This window comes from Chaetura pelagica, unplaced genomic scaffold (genome assembly GCF_000747805.2).
Source record: "Chaetura pelagica isolate M959 unplaced genomic scaffold, ChaPel_1.0 scaffold299, whole genome shotgun sequence".
Classification (NCBI taxonomy): domain Eukaryota; kingdom Metazoa; phylum Chordata; class Aves; order Apodiformes; family Apodidae; genus Chaetura; species Chaetura pelagica.
The window spans coordinates 653544-673861 of record NW_009954507.1 but is presented as its reverse complement, the minus strand read 5'-3'; the positions used below and the strand labels follow the sequence as shown (position 1 = coordinate 673861).

General features: G+C 43.5%; 2 protein-coding genes across 2 annotated transcripts in view; one reads left to right on the top strand and one right to left on the bottom strand.

The window, feature by feature from the left end:
* Positions 1 to 8144, top strand: part of ITSN1 (intersectin 1 (SH3 domain protein)) — a 112632-nt gene extending 104488 nt beyond the window's left edge. The window contains exons 33-39 of the mRNA XM_010004664.1: positions 627 to 794; positions 2446 to 2658; positions 3188 to 3309; positions 5705 to 5787; positions 5888 to 5971; positions 6404 to 6577; positions 7469 to 8144. Coding sequence (XP_010002966.1) covers positions 627 to 794; positions 2446 to 2658; positions 3188 to 3309; positions 5705 to 5787; positions 5888 to 5971; positions 6404 to 6577; positions 7469 to 7617 — 993 coding nt within the window. The 3' untranslated portion in view covers positions 7618 to 8144. The remainder of the gene's footprint in view (positions 1 to 626; positions 795 to 2445; positions 2659 to 3187; positions 3310 to 5704; positions 5788 to 5887; positions 5972 to 6403; positions 6578 to 7468) is intronic.
* Positions 8145 to 16980: 8836 nt separating this feature from the next.
* The window catches only part of ATP5O (ATP synthase, H+ transporting, mitochondrial F1 complex, O subunit), a 7145-nt gene continuing 3807 nt past the window's right edge, over positions 16981 to 20318 (bottom strand). The window contains exons 2-6 of the mRNA XM_010004680.1: positions 20105 to 20305; positions 19618 to 19747; positions 19389 to 19501; positions 17441 to 17527; positions 16981 to 17156 (exon numbers count right to left, since the gene is read on the bottom strand). Coding sequence (XP_010002982.1) covers positions 17043 to 17156; positions 17441 to 17527; positions 19389 to 19501; positions 19618 to 19747; positions 20105 to 20305 — 645 coding nt within the window. The 3' untranslated portion in view covers positions 16981 to 17042. The remainder of the gene's footprint in view (positions 17157 to 17440; positions 17528 to 19388; positions 19502 to 19617; positions 19748 to 20104; positions 20306 to 20318) is intronic.

The window sequence follows — 20318 nt, the reverse complement described above, 5'->3', positions numbered from 1 at the left end:
TTGCACACAAAGAACCAGAAGGCAGTAAATGCTGAATGAAAACTTTAACACTCAGGTAACAGGAGTGACGGGTCAACTTCATGCTCATCTTTGCCTTTTATCCACAGTGTCATTGCCACCCTATACTCTGGTAAATGACATTCAGTGTGCAAGCTGGAATGCCAAGTTGTTGCAAGTTACCTTACTGCACAGCTTACATTGCTGGATAACTTACAGCCTTTTCCTAACTTTCATTTGCTGCCTAATGCTCACCATCCTGAATGGTGCTATTGAACTTGGCCCAAGACTTTCGCAGAAAAGATTTATAAATTGGATGTGGGCATTTAAGAGAGTCCTTGGTTGGTCCTGGATATATTTCTGCATATGGCTGGAATTTGCATGCTTGTGTCAGAAGAGTGAGCAGTGGACTGACTGATGGAAATGAAATGGATTCATTTCAGCTGTTGGCAAACAGACTATGAGTTTGTCTTCTATTTTTCATGTTTGTCGAGGAGGAAAAGAAATTTGGAACATGTTGACTGGCTCTGCTGAAAATAAAGAAATAAACCAGAAGCGTAGGGCTGACAGGATAAATACACTTTAACTGTGGATACCAGAAAATGTTAATGTGTTCTATTTATCTGTAGATAATAGAAAACACTCCTGAAAACCACCCAGACCACAGTCACTTGAAGCATGCTCTTGAGAAAGCAGAAGAATTATGTTCTCAAGTAAATGAAGGAGTTCGGGAGAAGGAAAATTCAGATAGGCTGGAGTGGATCCAGGCTCATGTTCAGTGTGAAGGCCTGTCTGAGGTAAACAAAGTGCTGTCTAGAGTAATGCAAGTGTGGGCACACTTCTCCACCAGTCGGGAAGAAACCATGGCTCACTTATGGCACTGCATCAGGGGACAAACAGTGTAATTAATCAAGTGATATGATCTTCGAGCCTTTTGTTTTCGTCTTTCTTTGGCTCCCTTTCACTCCTGCACGTAATCCTTTTTGCTGCTCGTGTTAGTGCCTTCTCTATGATAAATGCTGTTTTTGTTGCCTGCCTCTGGACTAGTGCCAGGGTCAATGCTGCACTTTTCAACCACAACTTTCTGGTTTCATAGCTCTTTACAATACAGGGGTTATTGTACTGATGTACTGCATCCTGAAGCTATACCTGACCATCCTGGAGTGCTTTAAAACTCATCACAGAAAGTATTTGTTGTGATAAAACTTTGCGTACATTTTGAAAACTCAAAAATACTGATCAAGTCTCTCTCAAAATAGTATAGAGAGAATCACAGGCTCTCCTTATGTATTTCTTTTTTAAGGTACCATGCTGAGTTTCTCTTCTGAAACTAAAATGAAAATATTGTGTTGGTATGTCCTGCAGAAGCTTGGAGGATATTTTGATAGCTTCCCTGCTATTGGTGAAGATAAGAGAGGCAAAAAGATCACAACTTGATTTTCAAAGCATGATTTGAGTTTTTTGTTCTGGAAGATAAAAGAAATTACCAGTACTGGTTGGTTTATAAACTGGAAAACATTGCATTTCATCTTATGAAATCTAAGTGTTTAAGGAGAAAGACAGGTATGACAATTTTTAGAAGGGTCAAAGTCACATTCAGGAGCCTTGTAACTGCTTCCTAAAGGAAGGTGGCTGTTCTTATATTGTGTACATGATGTCTGGCCCTAGAGCACCAAAAATATTACCTGGAAGTCCAAGTGGCTGCTTCCTGACACAGTAACACCAGTAGCAGCCTTGAATCTGTGGCAGGGAGTGGTCTGACTTCCCCACAGTTTTTTGACTGAGGCGTTTCTAGTCTGTAAAAGGAACCATTCCAGACCTAGCTGCCCAGCCAACTGGGGTGGCAAGAACCATACCATCTCCTACTGAAAATAAACCTGAAAATGACCATTGAGGAAAGGGCAAGCCTCTACTCATCTGGTAATAACCTCCAGATGAGTCTTGAATTCTGCCAGTTCCAGCCACTGGTCAGCAGCTGCCCTCTAACTCCCACTATCATGGGTACACAGAGACAGGCTATCTGGCATTTCTCTGGTCTGTTTTAATGACAATTTAGAAGTCCAGTCCTTGTTAAAAAGCTCAGCATTTGGAGCAGCCATTTGCATAACTACTGCTAATCCAGGACAAGTCATCATCAGCTCAGTTCCACTCACAGAGATGCATGTGCGTGGCAGAGAAACTTGAAAGGAAGCACAAAGGCTTTTGGCTTTTCTCTGACTGTCCAACTGATGCCCGTGCAACTGATGGGCTGCCTTAAAGTTAATTTTCACCCAGCTTTTCTGTGACTTGCACTGCTTCTCATGCGCAAGGCAGAGCCATTGCTTGTCATCCCTGTGACACAAATTGAAACCAACGTCAGGACTCAAAACTATATTTGATCTCTTTCAGGGGAACCTCGATTGTTTTACTTTATACAGTGCGTTGTTGTTCTTCTTCTACTTTTCGCAGCAACTCGTATTTAATTCTGTTACAAACTGCTTGGGACCACGCAAGTTTCTGCACAGTGGGAAACTCTATAAAGCCAAGAGTAACAAGGAACTGTATGGCTTTCTGTTCAACGATTTCCTCCTCCTGACTCAGATCATCAAACCCCTTGGCTCTTCTGGCACAGACAAGGTCTTCAGCCCCAAGTCTAATCTGCAATACAAAATGTACAAAACTGTAAGTACCACTCTTAGCTGGTGACTAAGGGGGTAGTTTGCTAACAGTGTGTAAAGCAGGCAGCAGCTCCCGTACTGGATGTGCAGGCAATAGCTGTTACATAGGAGAGGTTTGAAAGCTTTGGCACAGGCTGGGGCTTCCAGGCAGTGATGGTGAGAAAGCTGGTTGTTTGCTTGAGCGAGATAAGAAAACATGCTTTTAAAGTTTTGCTAAAACAACCTCTTCCACAGAGGTCACGTGTCAGGGAGTGATGGGGAGATGTAGTATTTGCTGCTTTTTTGTGGGAAAGGAGAGATTGCTATGCTTCATGAGGCTGCTTTCTAGCTTCAGTGTTCCCAGACGCTGGAGGCACCTATGTCTTTGATACTAAGAAAATTTTTTAAATGACAAATCTGAAGAAAGATGGGAGGTAGGCAGAGGGGGAATGTTACTGCAGGCACAAGATAAATATGTTGTAAATTGCTCTGTGTTGAATGCATCTGTTCAGATATCGTGCAGTAAAGCTCTAGCTTTGCCTAATGTTTTACAGCCTATTTTTCTAAATGAGGTACTAGTAAAATTACCCACAGACCCTTCTGGAGATGAGCCCATCTTCCATATATCCCACATTGACAGAGTCTATACTCTTCGAGCTGAAAGCATTAATGAAAGGTAAGTCCCTGCACAGGCCATATTAGTGCTGAATTTGAAAAGCCTGATGCAAACGTATGTGATGTACACGTGCATAGCAGTCTCCAAGCAGTGTATCTTACAAGACTGAAGAATGTCTTCTGCTTGAGAATACAGTGATATTCAGAATATGAAAATGAGGGAGAAATTATGTTTCCTGAATTATTTTAAGAAAAATAATGGCTGTGATGGCTGATATAGAAGCCGTATTTCACATCATGTTATGGTAGCATAAGGAAGCCAAAAGATGCAATCCTGTCTTCTTCTGTTAACATCCACCTATTTGTTTGTGCCAGTGCAAGCATTCAGATAGCTGTATGTTGAATGAGATTCAGGAAGAGATCAGAATTGGAACTTGAGGCAAAAGCCTGCCAAACAAAAACCAGTTAGTTTTAACCTGGTTCAATTCAGATTGAAACAGTAAAAAAAATGGCAGACTCAAAAACTCAGCTGGTGATTTTTGTCTCTGGCAAGTTTAACTGTTCTGTTAAAAAGCAAAAGCTGAAAGTCTAGCAAAAAAACCCAAGCCAATGATATAGACGTGGCATTTTGCCAGCTTGCAAATGTATCTCTCCTAAAACTTCTAATGCACAAAAAAGTATAAAAAGTCTTTACTCCCTGCCTGCCTGACAGTGTTATTCATGACTATTTACACACATAGTTTTTCTTGGAAAAGATCCTGCTTTTATAGCTCCCACTTGTCCTTTGGGATGCTCTCTGCTCCTCTATGCCACAGAATGAACGAGCATTGTGGTGAGACCCTTGTTGATGAAAATTGTCACAGCCTTTTCAACTTAGGATCCATTGCACAGATCAGACTATAGCAATAATCATCTGTTCTGCATCAGAACACTCACTGTGATAGTCAGAAACATATAAACTATGCTCCATGTTCATCCTACCTAGTTTGAGGAACTTCAGTGAGATGCTTAGGCATGCTGCACTGAGCCATCAATAATGGAAGCAGCCAGATCTTCTTATGCAGAATGCCCTTCAGAGGTGCCTACCTCTCTCCTTTCTCTATAGAGAGAACCCACAGAACTGCTATCCGAGTTTGGGGACTCTACTCAAATGCCTTTGTTTTTAGAGGATGCAGCCTTCAACTTTCTTTTATGCAGAATTGCTTAATAAATAAATGCAGCATTTTAGGTGAGATCATAGAATCGTAGAATCACAGGGGTTGTTGGAGGTTGGAAGGGACCTAGAGCCCAATCCCCCTGCTGCAGCAGGAACACCTAGGGGACATCACACAGGAATGTGTCCAGAGTGGTCTTGAAAGCCTCCAGAGAAGGACATTCCACAACCTCACTGGGCAGCCTGCTCTGGTGTTCCATCACCCTCACAGTAAAGTTTTTCCTCATGTTGAGGTGGAATTTCCTATGTTGTAGCTTGATGGCATTTCCCCTCATCATATCACAAGACACCACTGAGATATCTCCAGATTTTCATAATTCACTTGCTTTTAACTAAAAGCAACAGAAATAAAATATTAGCATCAATGAGTGAGTAATTTGCCCATTTAATCTTAAAAGACCTTTATGATCAAAGGCTTGGTGTACTTCTGAAGCTGCAATTAACCACTTAGGGCTGAGCTGGAAGACAGAATTGTTCTTCAATGTTTTGTTTTCTTGAACAGCTCTCTGTGCAGAAAGAAGGTGAGTGTTCACACCCAAATCCAGGCCAGTGAAAGTAGCTGCAATCTCCTGTAGAGCAGCAGCTCTTCATTTTGAGATCAGAAATGGATGCCAAAGTCCTAGATTCTCTCATTTTGCCTTGTCTCAGATTCCCTCTTATATCACAGCAATTCTTCTAAACCCTTGAGGTCCCTTTGTACCCCTTTTTCCATGCTTTTTTTCTCTCATTCTTTCAGTCTTTTAAGAATGACGTGATTTCCCAAAATGACCCATAGGGAGCCATGGTCATTCATCACCTGTGTGTTCTCTGAGTTGTTCTTTGTGTGTCCTGAGGCTCAAAGGGTTTTGGTATGAAGCCTCAGGACTCAAGAAAAGCTGCCACCTCTGCAACATATCTGTCTTGTATCAACTGGCTACAAGAAGTTGGTTGATTACAATAAAGCAAAAGGTTTGGTGAAAGCAAATCTGTACCTTTTGGTTTCTCACCAAGTCCCTGCAGCTCTTGATTCTTTTGCACTTTCTTTACATTGTGGGATCTGCTAGCTTGGAACACTTAAATTATTGTGCAGGTGCTAAGATTGCCAGTAAGATCTCTTCCAGGCAGTCAGTGTCAGTGTAGCAGAGGCCAGAGCCTCAGACTGCAAATGATTGGGAAGGAGGGACAGCTTTACTTTTGTCTGCTGTGCTCCCAGGAGGGAAAATGGAAATGGTGTTTTGCAACTTTTTTTCCTTTCCTTCTGAAGGACTGCCTGGGTTCAGAAGATCAAAGCTGCTTCAGAACTTTACATAGAGACTGAAAAGAAGAAGAGGGAAAAAGCCTACTTAGGTACAGCATGGGATGCGAGGGTCTCACCTTTTTTGGAAAAGTCCATGAGCAGGAAAAAACATGAATGACTTATTCTCTCTCCTCTTTTCTTTCACCACAGTTCGCTCACAAAGGGCAACAGGCATTGGGAGGCTGATGGTGAATATTGTTGAAGGCATTGAACTAAAACCTTGCAGGTCCCATGGTAAGTGCCTTGAGTGCCTCCTAATATGCTCTATGAAGAAGACATTCCTATTTGTCCTACTAACTTTGAAGGAGGTTCTGTCCAAAATCTAGTTTGGTTTAATGAAGCCATTTCAATGAAGTGGATATACAGAAGTGATTTTGTGCAGTTCAGTGCCAGTCATGTAGTTGTCTTACACATAAGCATTTGCTTCAGACAAACTTAGTTTCCACCACGTAAGAGATATCATAGGAGATCATGAGCCACAAAGTCCTGAAATGAAGAGTGGGAGGTGCTCAGTGCCTTGCAGAATTGTGTTCCTGTTCATTACAATGGCAGCGAGGCCACAGTCTTTCCCTTGTCCATTGGCTGTAGGAGTAAAAGGACATTTAGGAGGAAGATCAGACACCTAACAATGCAATTACTCTTTTCTGTTTGTTTCCATCTTCCCAGGAAAGAGTAACCCATACTGCGAGGTGACGATGGGCTCTCAGTGCCACATTACCAAGACCATACAGGACACCCTCAACCCAAAGTGGAACTCCAACTGCCAGTTCTTTATCAAGGACCTCGAGCAGGACGTGCTCTGCATTACGGTGTTTGAGAGGGACCAGTTCTCCCCAGATGGTACGTAGGGGGCTGCCACCCTTCCCTGGGCATTTTCAGTTCCCCTTTTGAAGAGATGCAGGCCTGCTGAGGCAAATCATGGGATCGGAGAATGATCTAGGTTGGAAGGGATCTTTAAAGATCATCTAGTTTCAACCCCGATATTGAACCTTTTTGCATCTTGGGAACCTACTCACCATTGCTCCCCAGTGGAGTCGTGCTAGTATCAGTGCAAAAAGAATCAAGCTGTCTCTGGGTTTTTTGGGGTTTCCTTTCTTGTGCAGCTTGGCCACAACTGAAGTGTGGTTTGCAGTTCTGCTAAGTTTTTAATAATCTCTGGATTTGCTGTTTGCAAATAAATAGATTAATGCAGGAGGAAGAGATGTCTTCACGTTCCTGTAATACAAGTTTCATAATACATTCTTATTTAGTAGCCTGGGATCGACTATGGAGCATTGAAGAGTGTATTTTGGAGTCATAATCTCTCAGGAGGTGTTGGAGAGGATTGTCATTCATGTAGCCATTGCCAGTTGACTCACTGACCTTGTTGCTAGTGTGGTGCTCTCTCATCTCCAGAGGGCTTCACACTCAGTTCGGACTGTGCAGCAGCCTTTGGCCTTTTTTCTAACACATAATAAAATAAATAAGCTACTGAAGGCAGGCAGCTGTGAATTACACAGTGGGTTTTTCTGCTTATGGGGCCCTTTATTTTTAATGCTCCTGCTGTCTAATATGGTCCTGCTAAAATCCTCTTCTGTGCAGACTGGCAGCCTTTGGCCTTCTTCAACTGCAAAAATATAGTTGGACTGGAGACTTCTCTTTTGCTGTGTGTAGATGGAATGCAAATTAGCATTTTATTGCAACATACGAGAGTTGTGTCATTTCTGAGCATGCTGTCTTTTTGCATTTCAGACTTTTTGGGCAGAACAGAGATCCGTGTGGCAGACATTAAGAAGGATCAGGGTTCAAAGGGACCAGTTACAAAGTGTCTCCTTCTGCATGAAGTCCCAACAGGAGAGATAGTCGTCCGGCTAGACCTGCAATTGTTCGATGAGCCTTAGGAGGAAAGAGACCAATGCTTTGTTTCAGTCTGAGTTGGCTGCGATAGGTGTCTGCAGAAGCAAAACCTTTGTTGGTGTGGTATGAAACTACTGCTTGCCCTTCACGCATAAGAGGGTTATCAAAGCAAACAGGAGCATCTTTGTGCCTTGATAATTCTCACTGGAAGATGGAATCCCAATGTAGTGAGGAGATCTCCCTCGATTTCTCTGTGTGGAACTTGAGGTTAGTTTCCTGGGTTTATGAAATAATCTAGTCACTCATTGTGCTCCAGTCTGAAAGGCTGGCAAACCACATAGGTTGCTGTATTTGCTCCAGTTACCCTACTCTTTAGTTTACGTGAAGAAGGCAACATTGGTATGTTTTGGAGGCTTTCTGCAGGGTTTTCCCCCTTAAGGAATTCTGTGCCTATTGCTCAGCAAAGTGGTGTGTAAATGTAATGTGAATGAAAGGAGCAGTTATGCAGTAATAAGATCTTAGCAGATCTTCATGGTGGTACTGCAAAGACTTAGAAAATAAATAGTCTATAAACAGAGAAGATTCTATTAACATACCACTTCATGACTTACGTTGCCCCTGAAAATGAATTATGTACACGCCTTCTGCACAGAGGTGAATTGCACTCCAGAAGAGTAGTCCACCCACTTGCTACCTTTGGAAGTTGCTGTTTTCTGTACGAGTGTTGAAGTTTGACCAGTAAAAGTGAAGGATTAAACATAGAGCCCTGCTGAATGTCATGCTATACCACTCTGATACTACTTTATACTCCTGCTGCTTGGCTGTGTGACTGCAGATGAGGAAGACTGTGTGACTATCACCTGCAGTGGGGAAGAAAAAAAGTCATGGCTCTAGCTCAGGAAGCTAGTTTCTGTCCCACAGAGTCTGGTTTGCAAAGCAATCAGTGGTGACCAGTTATTCAATGGTGCTGTGCCAGGCTGTGTCTTACATCGTGGTACCCTATCCAGGGCAGCAGCAGCATCCTGTAGGTGTTCGTGGCAAGTTGGGGTGATGGCAGGTTTGGTGGCAGCGATACCAGATGCAAGCAGAAACAGACTGATGGTGCAGAGTGGGTAACCCCGAAGTCAAAGCCTTGTCATCTGGGGGAGCGCCAGGGCTTATTAAATCCCTTTAACTCTCTGAATACACACGGATAGACCCACAGCTGGCAAACTTTCAGTGTCTGGCAAAGCACCCAGCTTTTAGCGTGCACTTACGTCTTGTTTCCCTTAAGCACAGGCTTAAGTGCTTTGCTGAGTCTGGACCCAAGAGACAAGAGACCCCTAAGAGTAAAATTCCTCTGCTTGGATCCATTTTGTTCATGACCTAGTCATGCATACACTGGTATTTTTGTAAGGACTTTATTTCCAAATGGGAGGTGTCAGCCTGTTTCATTAGCATGTGAACGTTCTTGTGAAGCCTGTTGTTAGATTTTGGTGTTCCTTGCATGTCCTTTCAGTACTGGTTTCCACCTTTCCTGTATAGGCAGTGTTCTCTAGCAGTACAAGTCTTACTGATTTCCATTAGGAAATTAGGATATATTCATAACGGATAGGTAGATACAGTATGGTAATAAGTGTAAACTGTGCTGGGAAGTGTCTGTGTATTATAATTTCCTAAAAGACCACTGTAATGTTTCAAGCAATGGGATTAAAAAAAAAAAAAAAAAAAAGAAGTATGTTGGAGGGACAACAAAGTTTACATTTCATACTTTTCAGAATCGCTTTATTATTTATTTATTGAAGATAGTGTAGAATTTTGTATCAGAAATGACAGACATACTTATGTATTTTTTGAAACAAAACAGAGATACACACTTTAGTTAGAAACTTTCAACTGACCACATTTTAGAGGGAGTGTAACTTCCTAGGCATGCATTTGTTTACCACTAACTGGCTGAAAACACGATTAAGAGAACTTTAAGTTTCTATTTTTCAATGTTGTTAAGAAAATTGTTTCAATTAAAATATGTAAATAGTACTAAACCCATGCTTTCCTAATTCCATATCAATACATTTTATTAAATATAATGTATATGAAAATACACATTGTTGTGGTAGGATTAAAAAAAAAGTGATAAACATCTATTAATGCAGTAACATTAAATGTCATTGTCTAACCTTTTATCGCTGTCCTAATTTTACTCAGTAGCTGGAAATAACGGTGAACATTTATTTCAGTGTTTAAAAAACAGCATTGCCTTTTTATGGTATCATTCCACCAGCATGAATTACAGTAACAACTATCTAGATAAACAGGACAAAAAAGACAGTGGGTGTCATGCAGAAATCCTGGCCAAGCTTTTGAAGGGAGCCTCAAGGAGCTGCACCTTCCTCTGAGGCTCAACTGGTGCTGGAAGCTGGGACCCTTAGCTGCAGGGGCTCCTCTCAGATTGTGACTCTTGTCATGGGCATGTGCAATTGCACCGTTTTGGGCAATTTTAACAGAACTGAGCACCTTCCCAACCACCATCACTTGTAATTTCCCACTTACCCTTAATGCCCGGCAATGTTTGTCTCCTGTTAATGTCAACAGGAGTTATGCAAACATGATGATGATGAAAGACGGGTTCAGCTCATGGATATGTACTGGTTCCCTCATAATCAGTCTAATCCTAAAGGGGAAGCTCGTCTGTGCAATCCCTGTGCATCAAGGACAGGAGGTATCTACCCTTAGAGCCAGCAGACTGTGCCCTGGGATGTAGCTGTTTCCTCACCTGCTCACCCTCAGTGCTCTGTAGCATGTTGGCACCCTTGGCTTCCCAGACAGAACAGCTTTTCACCAGGGTTAGCCAGAGGTTCTTAAAACCCCATCGATTCCTGCCTGGTTTTCCCTGTTCAGGAATGCTACCATCTTGCACATCACTTTGCATTAACTCCACAGCTGCACGGGCTACAGGTTTCTGTGTTTCTGCCCACTTGTAGCTGCACAGACCTTCTGCTCATCTGGGACTTCATGCTGTAAAAGCATGGGCCTTTTACTGAAAAAAAAAGAGAGACTCAGTAGCTGTAGTCCTACTATGCTTTTGTAGAGAAAACTGCCATCTCTCATAATAGGCTTGTTTAAACACCACCTGTGTCCTGAGGAGTTTGGGGAAAAGAGAGGCACAGGGCAATACCTAAGAACTGAGGTATCTCTTCCCGTGTTTAGAAAGTCAGCTGGCATGACCACAGTGTATGAAGGTCAAGCTGCCCTCCTACAAGTGCCATGTGCTGGCTGTCAGGCCAAACTCTATTTGGCTGTGCTCCTGGTATAGAATACCTGTATTTATGTAGAACCTTTTTTTTCAGATCCTGGTTATTGATTTCTGAATATTTGTAAGATAGCACACCTTAGGTCCCTCTCCAGCCCCATCAAGATGTGTGTACACTTTTCCTACTGTTATGCAAAACTACCACAAGAACAGAATCGAAGCCCAGAAAACACTTGATGACATTTTGGATCGAAAGAGCAGATTCGTGCAGATAAGCATCCTCACTATAATGCAGAGATTGTAAACCTGTGTGTTGTGGAATTCTGGGAATGGTTTTCTGCATTTCTTTTGGTAACATGCATCCTTGTAGAGAGGCTGAGTACAAGGGCTCTCTGTTACTTGTCCTTAAAATGAGGCACTGGTGAGACAGAATGGGTACATGGGCCACTGGGACTGGCATTCAAGATGGGGTTTCATTTCTACCTTTTCACAGGCTTTACATTATTTGAGAAGACCATTTGCTCAGAAGAACTTAATCAGCATCAAACTCCTTGGCTGGCAATCGAGCCTTTCTAAAAATAGTGCTGTGACTTTTTAATGCATTCACTGCCTTCATTGAAACAGTGGACTTACTTTTGATGAACTGGGAGAGAAGAAAACGTAAGGAAAAAAAGAGTAAAATTGGAAGCTGCGAGAAAACATGCAATAGAAAAAGTTGCACTGGTAATTTGGTTTCCAAGCTGTAGTTCTGGCAATTTTGTTCTTCCCTTATGTATGTTAATTTTAACAAGGAGAGTGGTATTTCTTCCTAGTGCTTTCTTGGCTTTAGGTCTTGTAGTAGAACTGAGTTGATGAGTCAGAAACTGGAAGGGAACACCACCACTTTTAGAAATTATTGACATGACTTTTGAAAGGTGGTGGTACCTGGGGATAGGCAGAATGTCAACACTGTGGCAGCAGTCAGGACGGAAAGGAAAGGAATCTTTTTTTCTTTTCTTTGTGAAAGCAGGTTAGTTTGAAATCGGATCCAAAGTCTCACAGCAGAACTTCAGTCATCCAGGGCACTGAGCATCCATAATAATAGTAATAATAACAACAACAGTGACTAATAACAAATCATGTGTTTGTCCTCAGCCTGTGAGAACCACACTGGATTTAGTGCAGCTCTGTATTTATGAAGGAGTCTGTATGCACTTCTTTTATAGAAGCAGAGCTTTTCAGTGTTTTTCACAGCCCTTATACTCATCTTTCCAGGAATTACCTTCTGAGATACACCTCTGAGGTGCTTACACATATGTTGTTTCAAGATGCTTTTGAAGGACTTGGTGGCTTTATAAGCATTGTTGTCAGGCTCTTTGCTTTCCTGGTGCCATCCAGGCAGCTCTCACAATCATTCAGGAGGTACATGCCCTTTCCATACAGGGCCTTGGCTGCACCAGCATCCATGTGACAGGTTTCCATTTCTCAAAGGACTTGTTTCCCCAGTCTATAGCTGCATGAGGTGTTTGCCAGTGATGCTGTCATACATCAGCAGGGTGGATGTCTCTCTTTTCAGCTGCAATTAGGACCTCTCCATCATTGCTCTGATTGCAGTGAAAATTAGCCTGGTCTTGTTGCTCTGCCTCAAGAGCATTTCCTCCCTGTGGATGGGAGTCAGTTCTTCAGAGATACCTCTCAGGGAAGCCACCTGAGCTCATTTTCCTTTGTGCTTGGTTGGATGCAGCTGGAAGTCATTATGTTCAGAGCAGGTTCAGCTCTTCACCTTTCAGAGTCCATGCTGCCACCTGAGCATGCAGTGCTCATCCTTCCCAGCAGTGCCAGCCTGTAAGCTCCCACTGCCTATCCTGCAAGCCTCTGCTTCATTCCTGATAGAGCTGAGGATCATGTTTGAGATCACCCAAGTCCCCTCCTGGCCATAATTTTCCTGCCTGCTGAGCCAGTTGGCTCCTTCCAAGCCAAACACTGGCCACATGGCATGAATGAATGCAGCAGGTGACTGGAAAATTCATCTCACCTCATCTTACTGCCTTGCTCCATTGCAGCCCCCTTAGGTTTTTCTTCTGTGTGAGTCCTACGAGTAAACTGGTGCTCTGTCCTTTAATTAATTAATTCCTTTGGAAGGCATTGCTCTTTCCTTCCTTTTAACCCCAACCCTTGAAGCTCAATTCTGTGCTGTTTTAGAGTCTTCTTTCTAGGCTTCTCGCTCACAGCTCTCCTGGCAGCTGCCACCTCTGCTGCAGGTCTCCAGCCCCTGGCTCAAGGAAGCACTTCAGCAGATGCTCAGCTTGAATTTGTGCCCCAATTCGGTGCAAAGGTGTAGGTAAAACCAGCTGGGTGCCTGTGTGCTTTGTTGGGGACACATGGAAGAATCCCAAAGGCATTGCTAATTGAAAGCTGACGTTATGAAGTTGGTTCAAGCTCTGTAAGAACCCTAAGATTGCAATAGAGCATCAAACAAAAAGCCAGGAGTAAGATCAAATACAGAAGTAGTTCATATAGTCTTTGGAGCTGGATCTGTTTTGGCCACTAAACTCACCAGAATTGTGTTTACTTGGCAAATAATGATTAACATACTTACAGATCGCAACAGATTTGGAAGAACCGTAAAACACAAAACCACCAGGCTGACCTTGACCTTGGAAATGCCAAGTACCTTGCCAAGCTTAGTGCTGGCAGAAGGCCAGCCCGTGAGGCCCTGTGGGGCTGCACGCAGCCAGGGAGTGGTGCGCCTGGGCACCCTGAAAGACACAGCATGTCACCCAGCTGACACTGAGCCAACTGGCCGACAAATTGCAGAACCTTTTTCTAGATGCGCTTAATTCTTACGTATTTTCTCAACATGCGTTTTTATGAGGGAACTTTTTAAATGTTCATTTTAGAATTTTTTTACCCTTTAAAAATAACAAGTCACTTTTTGTTACCTGCGAGTAGTGCCGGGGAGGGGGAAACACTGTGGATAATGCAGTTTTTGTAATTTATTAAATACATTTTCAAAACTAAGACATGACAAGCCCAGACTTTTTAGTGCAACCACCTACTTTCATACAGCTCCATTTGCCACTGTGATACTTCAGTTTATTAAAATCCAGCAGTCAGAATCCCTTGAAGCACAGAAAAGCTGGGAATCAGGTTAAATCACCTTAGCTTTGAGGGGTTTTCTCTGAATGTACATTCCACATATATCCTTTTTTTTTAGCCCAAACATTCCTGTCCTATATGCATATCAATGTATCTATAGTTAAATACATGCTTATATGTGTGTGTGCGCGTGAGACTATTTGTACATATAGTATAAAAATGCAGCTACCTTATAATTGTCAAATACTGAGTAAATCTAACAGAAAAGCATTTATAGACACCTAGTTTTCTTTGGTCATTTAAGTAGTTTAAAATAAGGACCATCCTTGGGAAAGTTATTTTTCTGTACATAGGAGGATATATTTAGGACTAATTTAAAAGAATAAAGAACTGCAGTAAGAATATGTTAAACTAGCCTAGTTGCTTGATACAGTTGTCGAAGACTCTGCTGCAACTGTAAGTGAATTCCTTGTGCTGCTTGTAAAGCTGCAGGGGTGTCACTAACCCTGGATTTAGCAGTTTAGTTCTGGGATCTTACTGTGTTGTGCAAGGGAATTGGTGCATTTCCTCAGACTACACCCCCAGGCAGCAGCTCCTGCCTGCCATGGAGAGTGCAAGGGAGTAAGGGTAAAAGGGAAGAAACAGGGCCATCAGAAACAGGGCGATCCCCAGAAACAGGGGCTTTCTGCCCCACTGCCCAAGAAACATGGGTGGGTGTCCATGGTGGATTGGTGATGTATTGGAAAGGAAATTCATCCCAGCTATGGTGGCTGCTCCATGATATAACCTGGTCTTGTCAGGAGAAAGGGGGAATGGCAGGTGCAGGACTGTAGCTTAGAACTGGGGAATCCCCCTCCCTGCTCATGGTGTTACTTTTTAGTTCACCTTTTTCTGCCAAAAAATGGTATCCGTTAGCTTTTTTTTTCCTTAAAAAAAAATAATTTATTGTGCTGTCTATAGTATTCACATAAGCCTAAAACTTACAAAGGAGTTAAAAAATGTTATGTGTATATCTTAATATCTGGCCAAAAAGGAGAAAATGTTACGTTGTTTGTTTTTTTTTCCCCGAGAAAATGTAGTTAATAATATTGATCAATTATCTCACATCTAACTATTTTGCAGTAAAGAGCTCATACTGTGAAGGTGGTTTCTCTTGGTTTTTTTTAAGTATTCGTAACAGACAATGAATAACTGCAAATCAGATGCCACTGTTTCTTTTAAGACAATTTCAGCTGTACTTGAGTTGCTCTGAATGTGTTGTTTTCTCAGTCACACTTGGTTAAACAACTCTATTTACAGACATGGTCCAACTAAGCAAAAGTCCTTAAAATCTGTTCCTCTGTTTGAGGGATTGTGCTGCTTCCCAGACTGCTGTCACCAAGGTGGAAACTGCCCTGAAGAGTTTAGGCTGTGCAATTTGTTTGACACAGATGAGACTGTAGTTGTGCAAGTGAAATTATGCAAGAATAAATCCAGGTTTTTTTAAAGTGTAACTGTGTACTGTTACGTTCTTGAGAAGTGCTGAAGAGTGATACTGTGTCATACTTACTAAATACATCTACAGTTTAGTATTGCTGGCAGAACACCTAGGTAGGGGCATGCAAAGTGGTATCCCCAGCAGCAGGGATGTAACTTACCAGCATTTAATGCCTGGCACATGTGTCTTTTCATCTCTGTAACATATTGTTTGCATTTTTTCAGATCTGCATATTGAGGATTAACTGAATCTGTGGTAAGACAGCAAAAATAAGTTATTGAAAAAAACAATTAAACCCCCCCACCCCAAACAAGCCTAGGCAAAGGCACTTGCTCACCAGGCAGGCACTGTTACGCCGTGGGCATTGCTATGTTGCACAGTCCCCGTGCTGGCAGCCAGGCATGCTGGTGACAACCTGTATACAAGCTGTCAGTGACAGCCTGTGCCCTGCTGCTGGGGAACATGGCAGCTCCACGCTGGTCTCTCCCCCTAGTGCTTGCTAATGATCACTGACTTGGGCTGCCCCAAGGCAATACCCGTGGTATCCTCCTGAGCAGTGGGCCCCACTTCCCAGCTCAGCCCCAGCCAGCATCTGTACCTCCAGGGTGTACTTTTCCCCAGCTGTTTTGGGGCTGGGTCAGCACAAGCAGACAGAGCTGCAGCCAAAGTGCTGCACCTCGGGGGTTTGTACATCATGGCTGGTGCAGTGGGAGGTGTGATGGGACATGTTGGGAAGGGCGCCAGCTACTTGGAGCTCCTTTGTCCCAAACAAACAGCTGGTTAACAGGTTTCAATAATAATCCAACTGGAATCTGCTAGCACTACCACTTCAACGCCCTACCCCTGCAAGAATGGGATCCAGCCAAAACTAAGTCAAGCATAGATTGTTGCCAAGAACCAACAGGCAGAAGCGGGCATTGCATACTCCTTCCTCAGCCTGTCAAAGATGATCTGAACAGAAACCAGAGGCACAGCACTTCAAGACAGAAAGAGGACACTTAGAAACCTGTGTCCAATCATTAAGCAGGAAGCAGATACAGGCGGCCATGACAACACTGCCACAGCACTTGCTAGTTGGGAACCCGGCCTGTTCCAAGCATTTTTGCACGCAGTTTTGTTACAAGCACCTGAACCTCTGACTGGTAAGCTTGTGGAGGGCAACTTAAGGCTTATAGAAAACTCTCTCCAATGACACAGAAGTAAACTCTGGCTGATTTCACATTTACGGATGAAAACGCATGGATGTAATGACTATTTTAACAGCCACTGTCCCACTTCAGAGAGAACTCAGCAGCCACAGTTCCAGCAGTCACACCTTCTGCAAGCAGAAACAGCACATGCAGCAGCAGGACTGCTGCTCCACCATCCTCAAGATACCCTGTGTAAAAGTCTTCCTTGGAGACTGACAGAACTTAGGCAGCATTGACCCCATTTATCAGCTCCCAGAGCATAATTCTCCATTTCCTTCAAAGCAATGTTCACCTGCATTCAGGGAGAGCTAGGTTTTCAAGCTGTGTAATGAAATGTCCAGTGAGGACTAAGTGAAACTCACTGCAGACCCATGACCTTTCTCCCTCCCTGCTGTGTTTCTGAATCAAAATACTTCACACTGTCTATTCAAGAAGAAATAATTTTATTGTTTCAATCTGACAGGTTTCACTGTGAGTGACAAGGACAGCTTGCTAGACAGTCTCTCTCATGATTTTGGTGAGTTTCTGGATCTTGGACCTTGTTGACATGTCCACGTACTTCTCCCCAATATTGACAATCATGCCACCAAGGATTGCTGGATCAGTCTAAAGAGGAAATATTGAACAGAAATTCTATTAGCAAAAATTTGCTAGCCAACTTTCATGCTAGTAAAAAAAGAAAAAAGCTTTTAAATTAGCCTTTTTTTTACACTACTTAGCAGTCATGCTATTCCAAAGCTTTAGTGATTAAAGCATCAAGTCTATAAGAAAACACAGAACTATGTAATGTAACCACTGAATTCAGTAAAATTATGTTTTTTAAAAGATCACAGAGACTGAAGCCCAGCCTAACACAAACTTAAATTTATTTACAAATAAAAAATACAGACCTTGGTCTCCAGTTTCAAGACCTCTCCCTTAGTCAAGAATCCACTCAGAACACTTTTTAGCTCAGAAAGGCTGGCATCATCCAAAGGCTGAAAAATTTTAACAGAAGACAAGGAAAATTAAGGACTCAAATTATTCAAATGATATCATGACAACCCAGATTTTCTATTCAGATTCTTCTTAAGACAGATGCTTCCACAAGGAAGATTATGTGGCCTTCTTGGACAGGAATAACCAAGGGACAGCACAGAAACAGCAGTCACTTTCTGCCCTGCTAATTTGATGAAACCTTGTGTGATTCATGCACACATTCCCAGCAAAAGTTCGATGCAGACATCTTCAGATGGCACACAACAGAAATTTGTAATTATGAAAGTAAGCACTTTATGAAAAACCTTGGTATCTGCCTCACAGCAGTGGTCAGGCTATAGAAGGAAAGATTAATTTTGTTGCTTCTAACAATTAAGACCACCAGCTTGAGAAGAGACATGGTTTCATGCAAAGCACTGGGCAGTGACTGAGAACCTGGAAGCAAGCTCCCAGCCCTGCCTCCCGCTTGCAGAATGCTCCTGGCTAAGTACACCTCTCTCTGTGACCATGGAAGAACTCTGCACCCCTGCAGGAGAGACACTGTGAGTCTGTCCTTGCTATCCCTACAAGCTGCTCCAATACCACTGAAATAGTAAAAAAAGGGACTTCACTGAAAAGCAGCGGCTTTGTGTTACTGGCAATTTAAATCATTTCTATTTAATAGCTAACAGTTTGAGAGCCAAAAGAAACTAACAACAACACACCAAAAAAAACCCCAACAAACCACAGCAGCAGGAAAGTAACTTTATGTATGAAGTATGTGGGAAAGCTTGTGGAAAGGTTTGCACAGACTTGTGAATCCACGTCTCTGAAGACTATCAACTGGACTGACAACCTGTGCTCATGGCCTACACACAGCCAGTGAATCTGAAGTGGATCCGTCTACTTAGTCCAGGCAGGCAGCTTGCTGGGTAGACAGCCCTACACAAGGACCATAGATTTACATAACCTCCCTGACCAGCTTTGCACTCTATCAGACCTGGGTATGGTTCCATTAACAAAGAAATAACTCGAGTGCCAGAACCACTGTGCCTCCATTCAGACGTTCAGGACTCACAGAGACACCACCTTCCCTCTCACCTTCCTGAGCACCTGCCAGTGGCCAGTCTGCCACTTTTGAAGAAGCCTTCCTACAGTTTTGGAGTTAGCCACTTGTCCTGATTACTGCAGGTGAATTAGGTAGCTGCTCCCCATGAAGCACAGCACAAAGCACCACAGGCATTCTCAGTTCTATCAGTTATCTACCTTGCCCTAGCTAATAGCTCATCTGTTAACTCTAACCTGATCCGTGTGATCCTGATGATAGAAGTAAGAACAAGGGCAGCTGTATCTGCAGATCCAGCTGACTTTTACTAGCCACTGGATTCACACCCAGTGAAGGAAAGATGTTACCCTGTTATGCTGAAATGGGATGAGTTTTAGTATTTCATAGAATCAGAGAATCCTAGAGGTTGGAAGGGACCTGGAAAGATCATCCAGTCCAACCCCCCTGCCAGAGCAGGGTCACCTAGAGCACATCACACAGGAACGTGTCCAGGTGGGTTTTGAATGTCTCCAGTGAAGGAGACTCCACAGCCTCTCTGGGCAGTCTGTTCACGGCTCTGTCACTCTCACAGCAAAGAATTTTTTTCTATTTACATGGAACCTCCTACGTTCCAGTTTGCACCCATTTGACCAATAATTGTTAGATACCAAGAAACTATTTGCAGAAAGACAGACTTTCACCTTGGTAGAGGCAAAGAACATCCTCACTACTCATATAGCAAGTACTTACACTACAGACAGCAAGATAAAGCTAATAAGGTTTTATACCTTTTGTACTGCTAGCTGTTAAGCTAAATTTAAAGATACTTAGCTCACCTGTGCAGTGGTGACCGTGCACAGCACTTCTCCTCGGTATGCACTCATGATCTTCCCAAATGCAGCAACGATGTCTGGAGTATAACGCAAGCGACCGTTTTCAGCAAGCAAATCTGGAAGTGGCAGATGCATTGAAAGGGTTTAAAGCGCCCACTAGAAGCAGATTTGCTTAGCTAACCATAAACACAAGTATCTTCCGATGCCTTCCACAATTCAAATGGCTACTCACTCATCAGGTTGACAGTAATTGGGGACATCCTCTCTTTGGCTAAGGCATCGTTCACAGCTTTTTGTTTAACCACGCTCTTGGTGTGAGGGTTCATAACAACACTGGCTAGCTTGGGGTCCTTCAAGAGAGTCTAGGAGAATAAACAAGCAACGTGATGAAGACAATGAGCTCTCCAGGCGTTGCCAAGCCTAACCGGACCACCTAACGCGAGCAACGCGGTCGGTCAAGCCTTGAATAAGAGGTAAGAGGTCTGAAGCTGACAAGAACAGAAGCGGCCCCTCCAGGTGTAGCTCACTTACAGCGCGTTTCTTTTAAGGACGATGCTCCTTCTGTACCTTTCTTGGAGCAGGAGCTGGGCCCACCTCCCTGCCCATGCCACGCAGCAGGCAGGCCGCGCCACTGCCCCCAGGCCCCCGTGCTGGCTCAGGCCGACCCAGCCTTAGAGCGAGAAGATCTTACCCAACCCTTAGCCTGGAGAAGACCTTACCCAAACTCGGCTCAGCTCCTTCTCCACCTGGTCCAGCTTCTTCTGCTTGCTGGCGGCGGAGTACAGTGCCGTGGCGTAGCGCCCTTCCAGCCCGTACACCTGGATGGGGGGCTGCGGGCGGGGAGAGCACGGCGGGTGCGGAGAGCGGCCCGGGGCCGGGGGGCGGCGCCCCCGCCCGTGACACCCCACCCGTGACGCCCCCTCCCGTGGCACC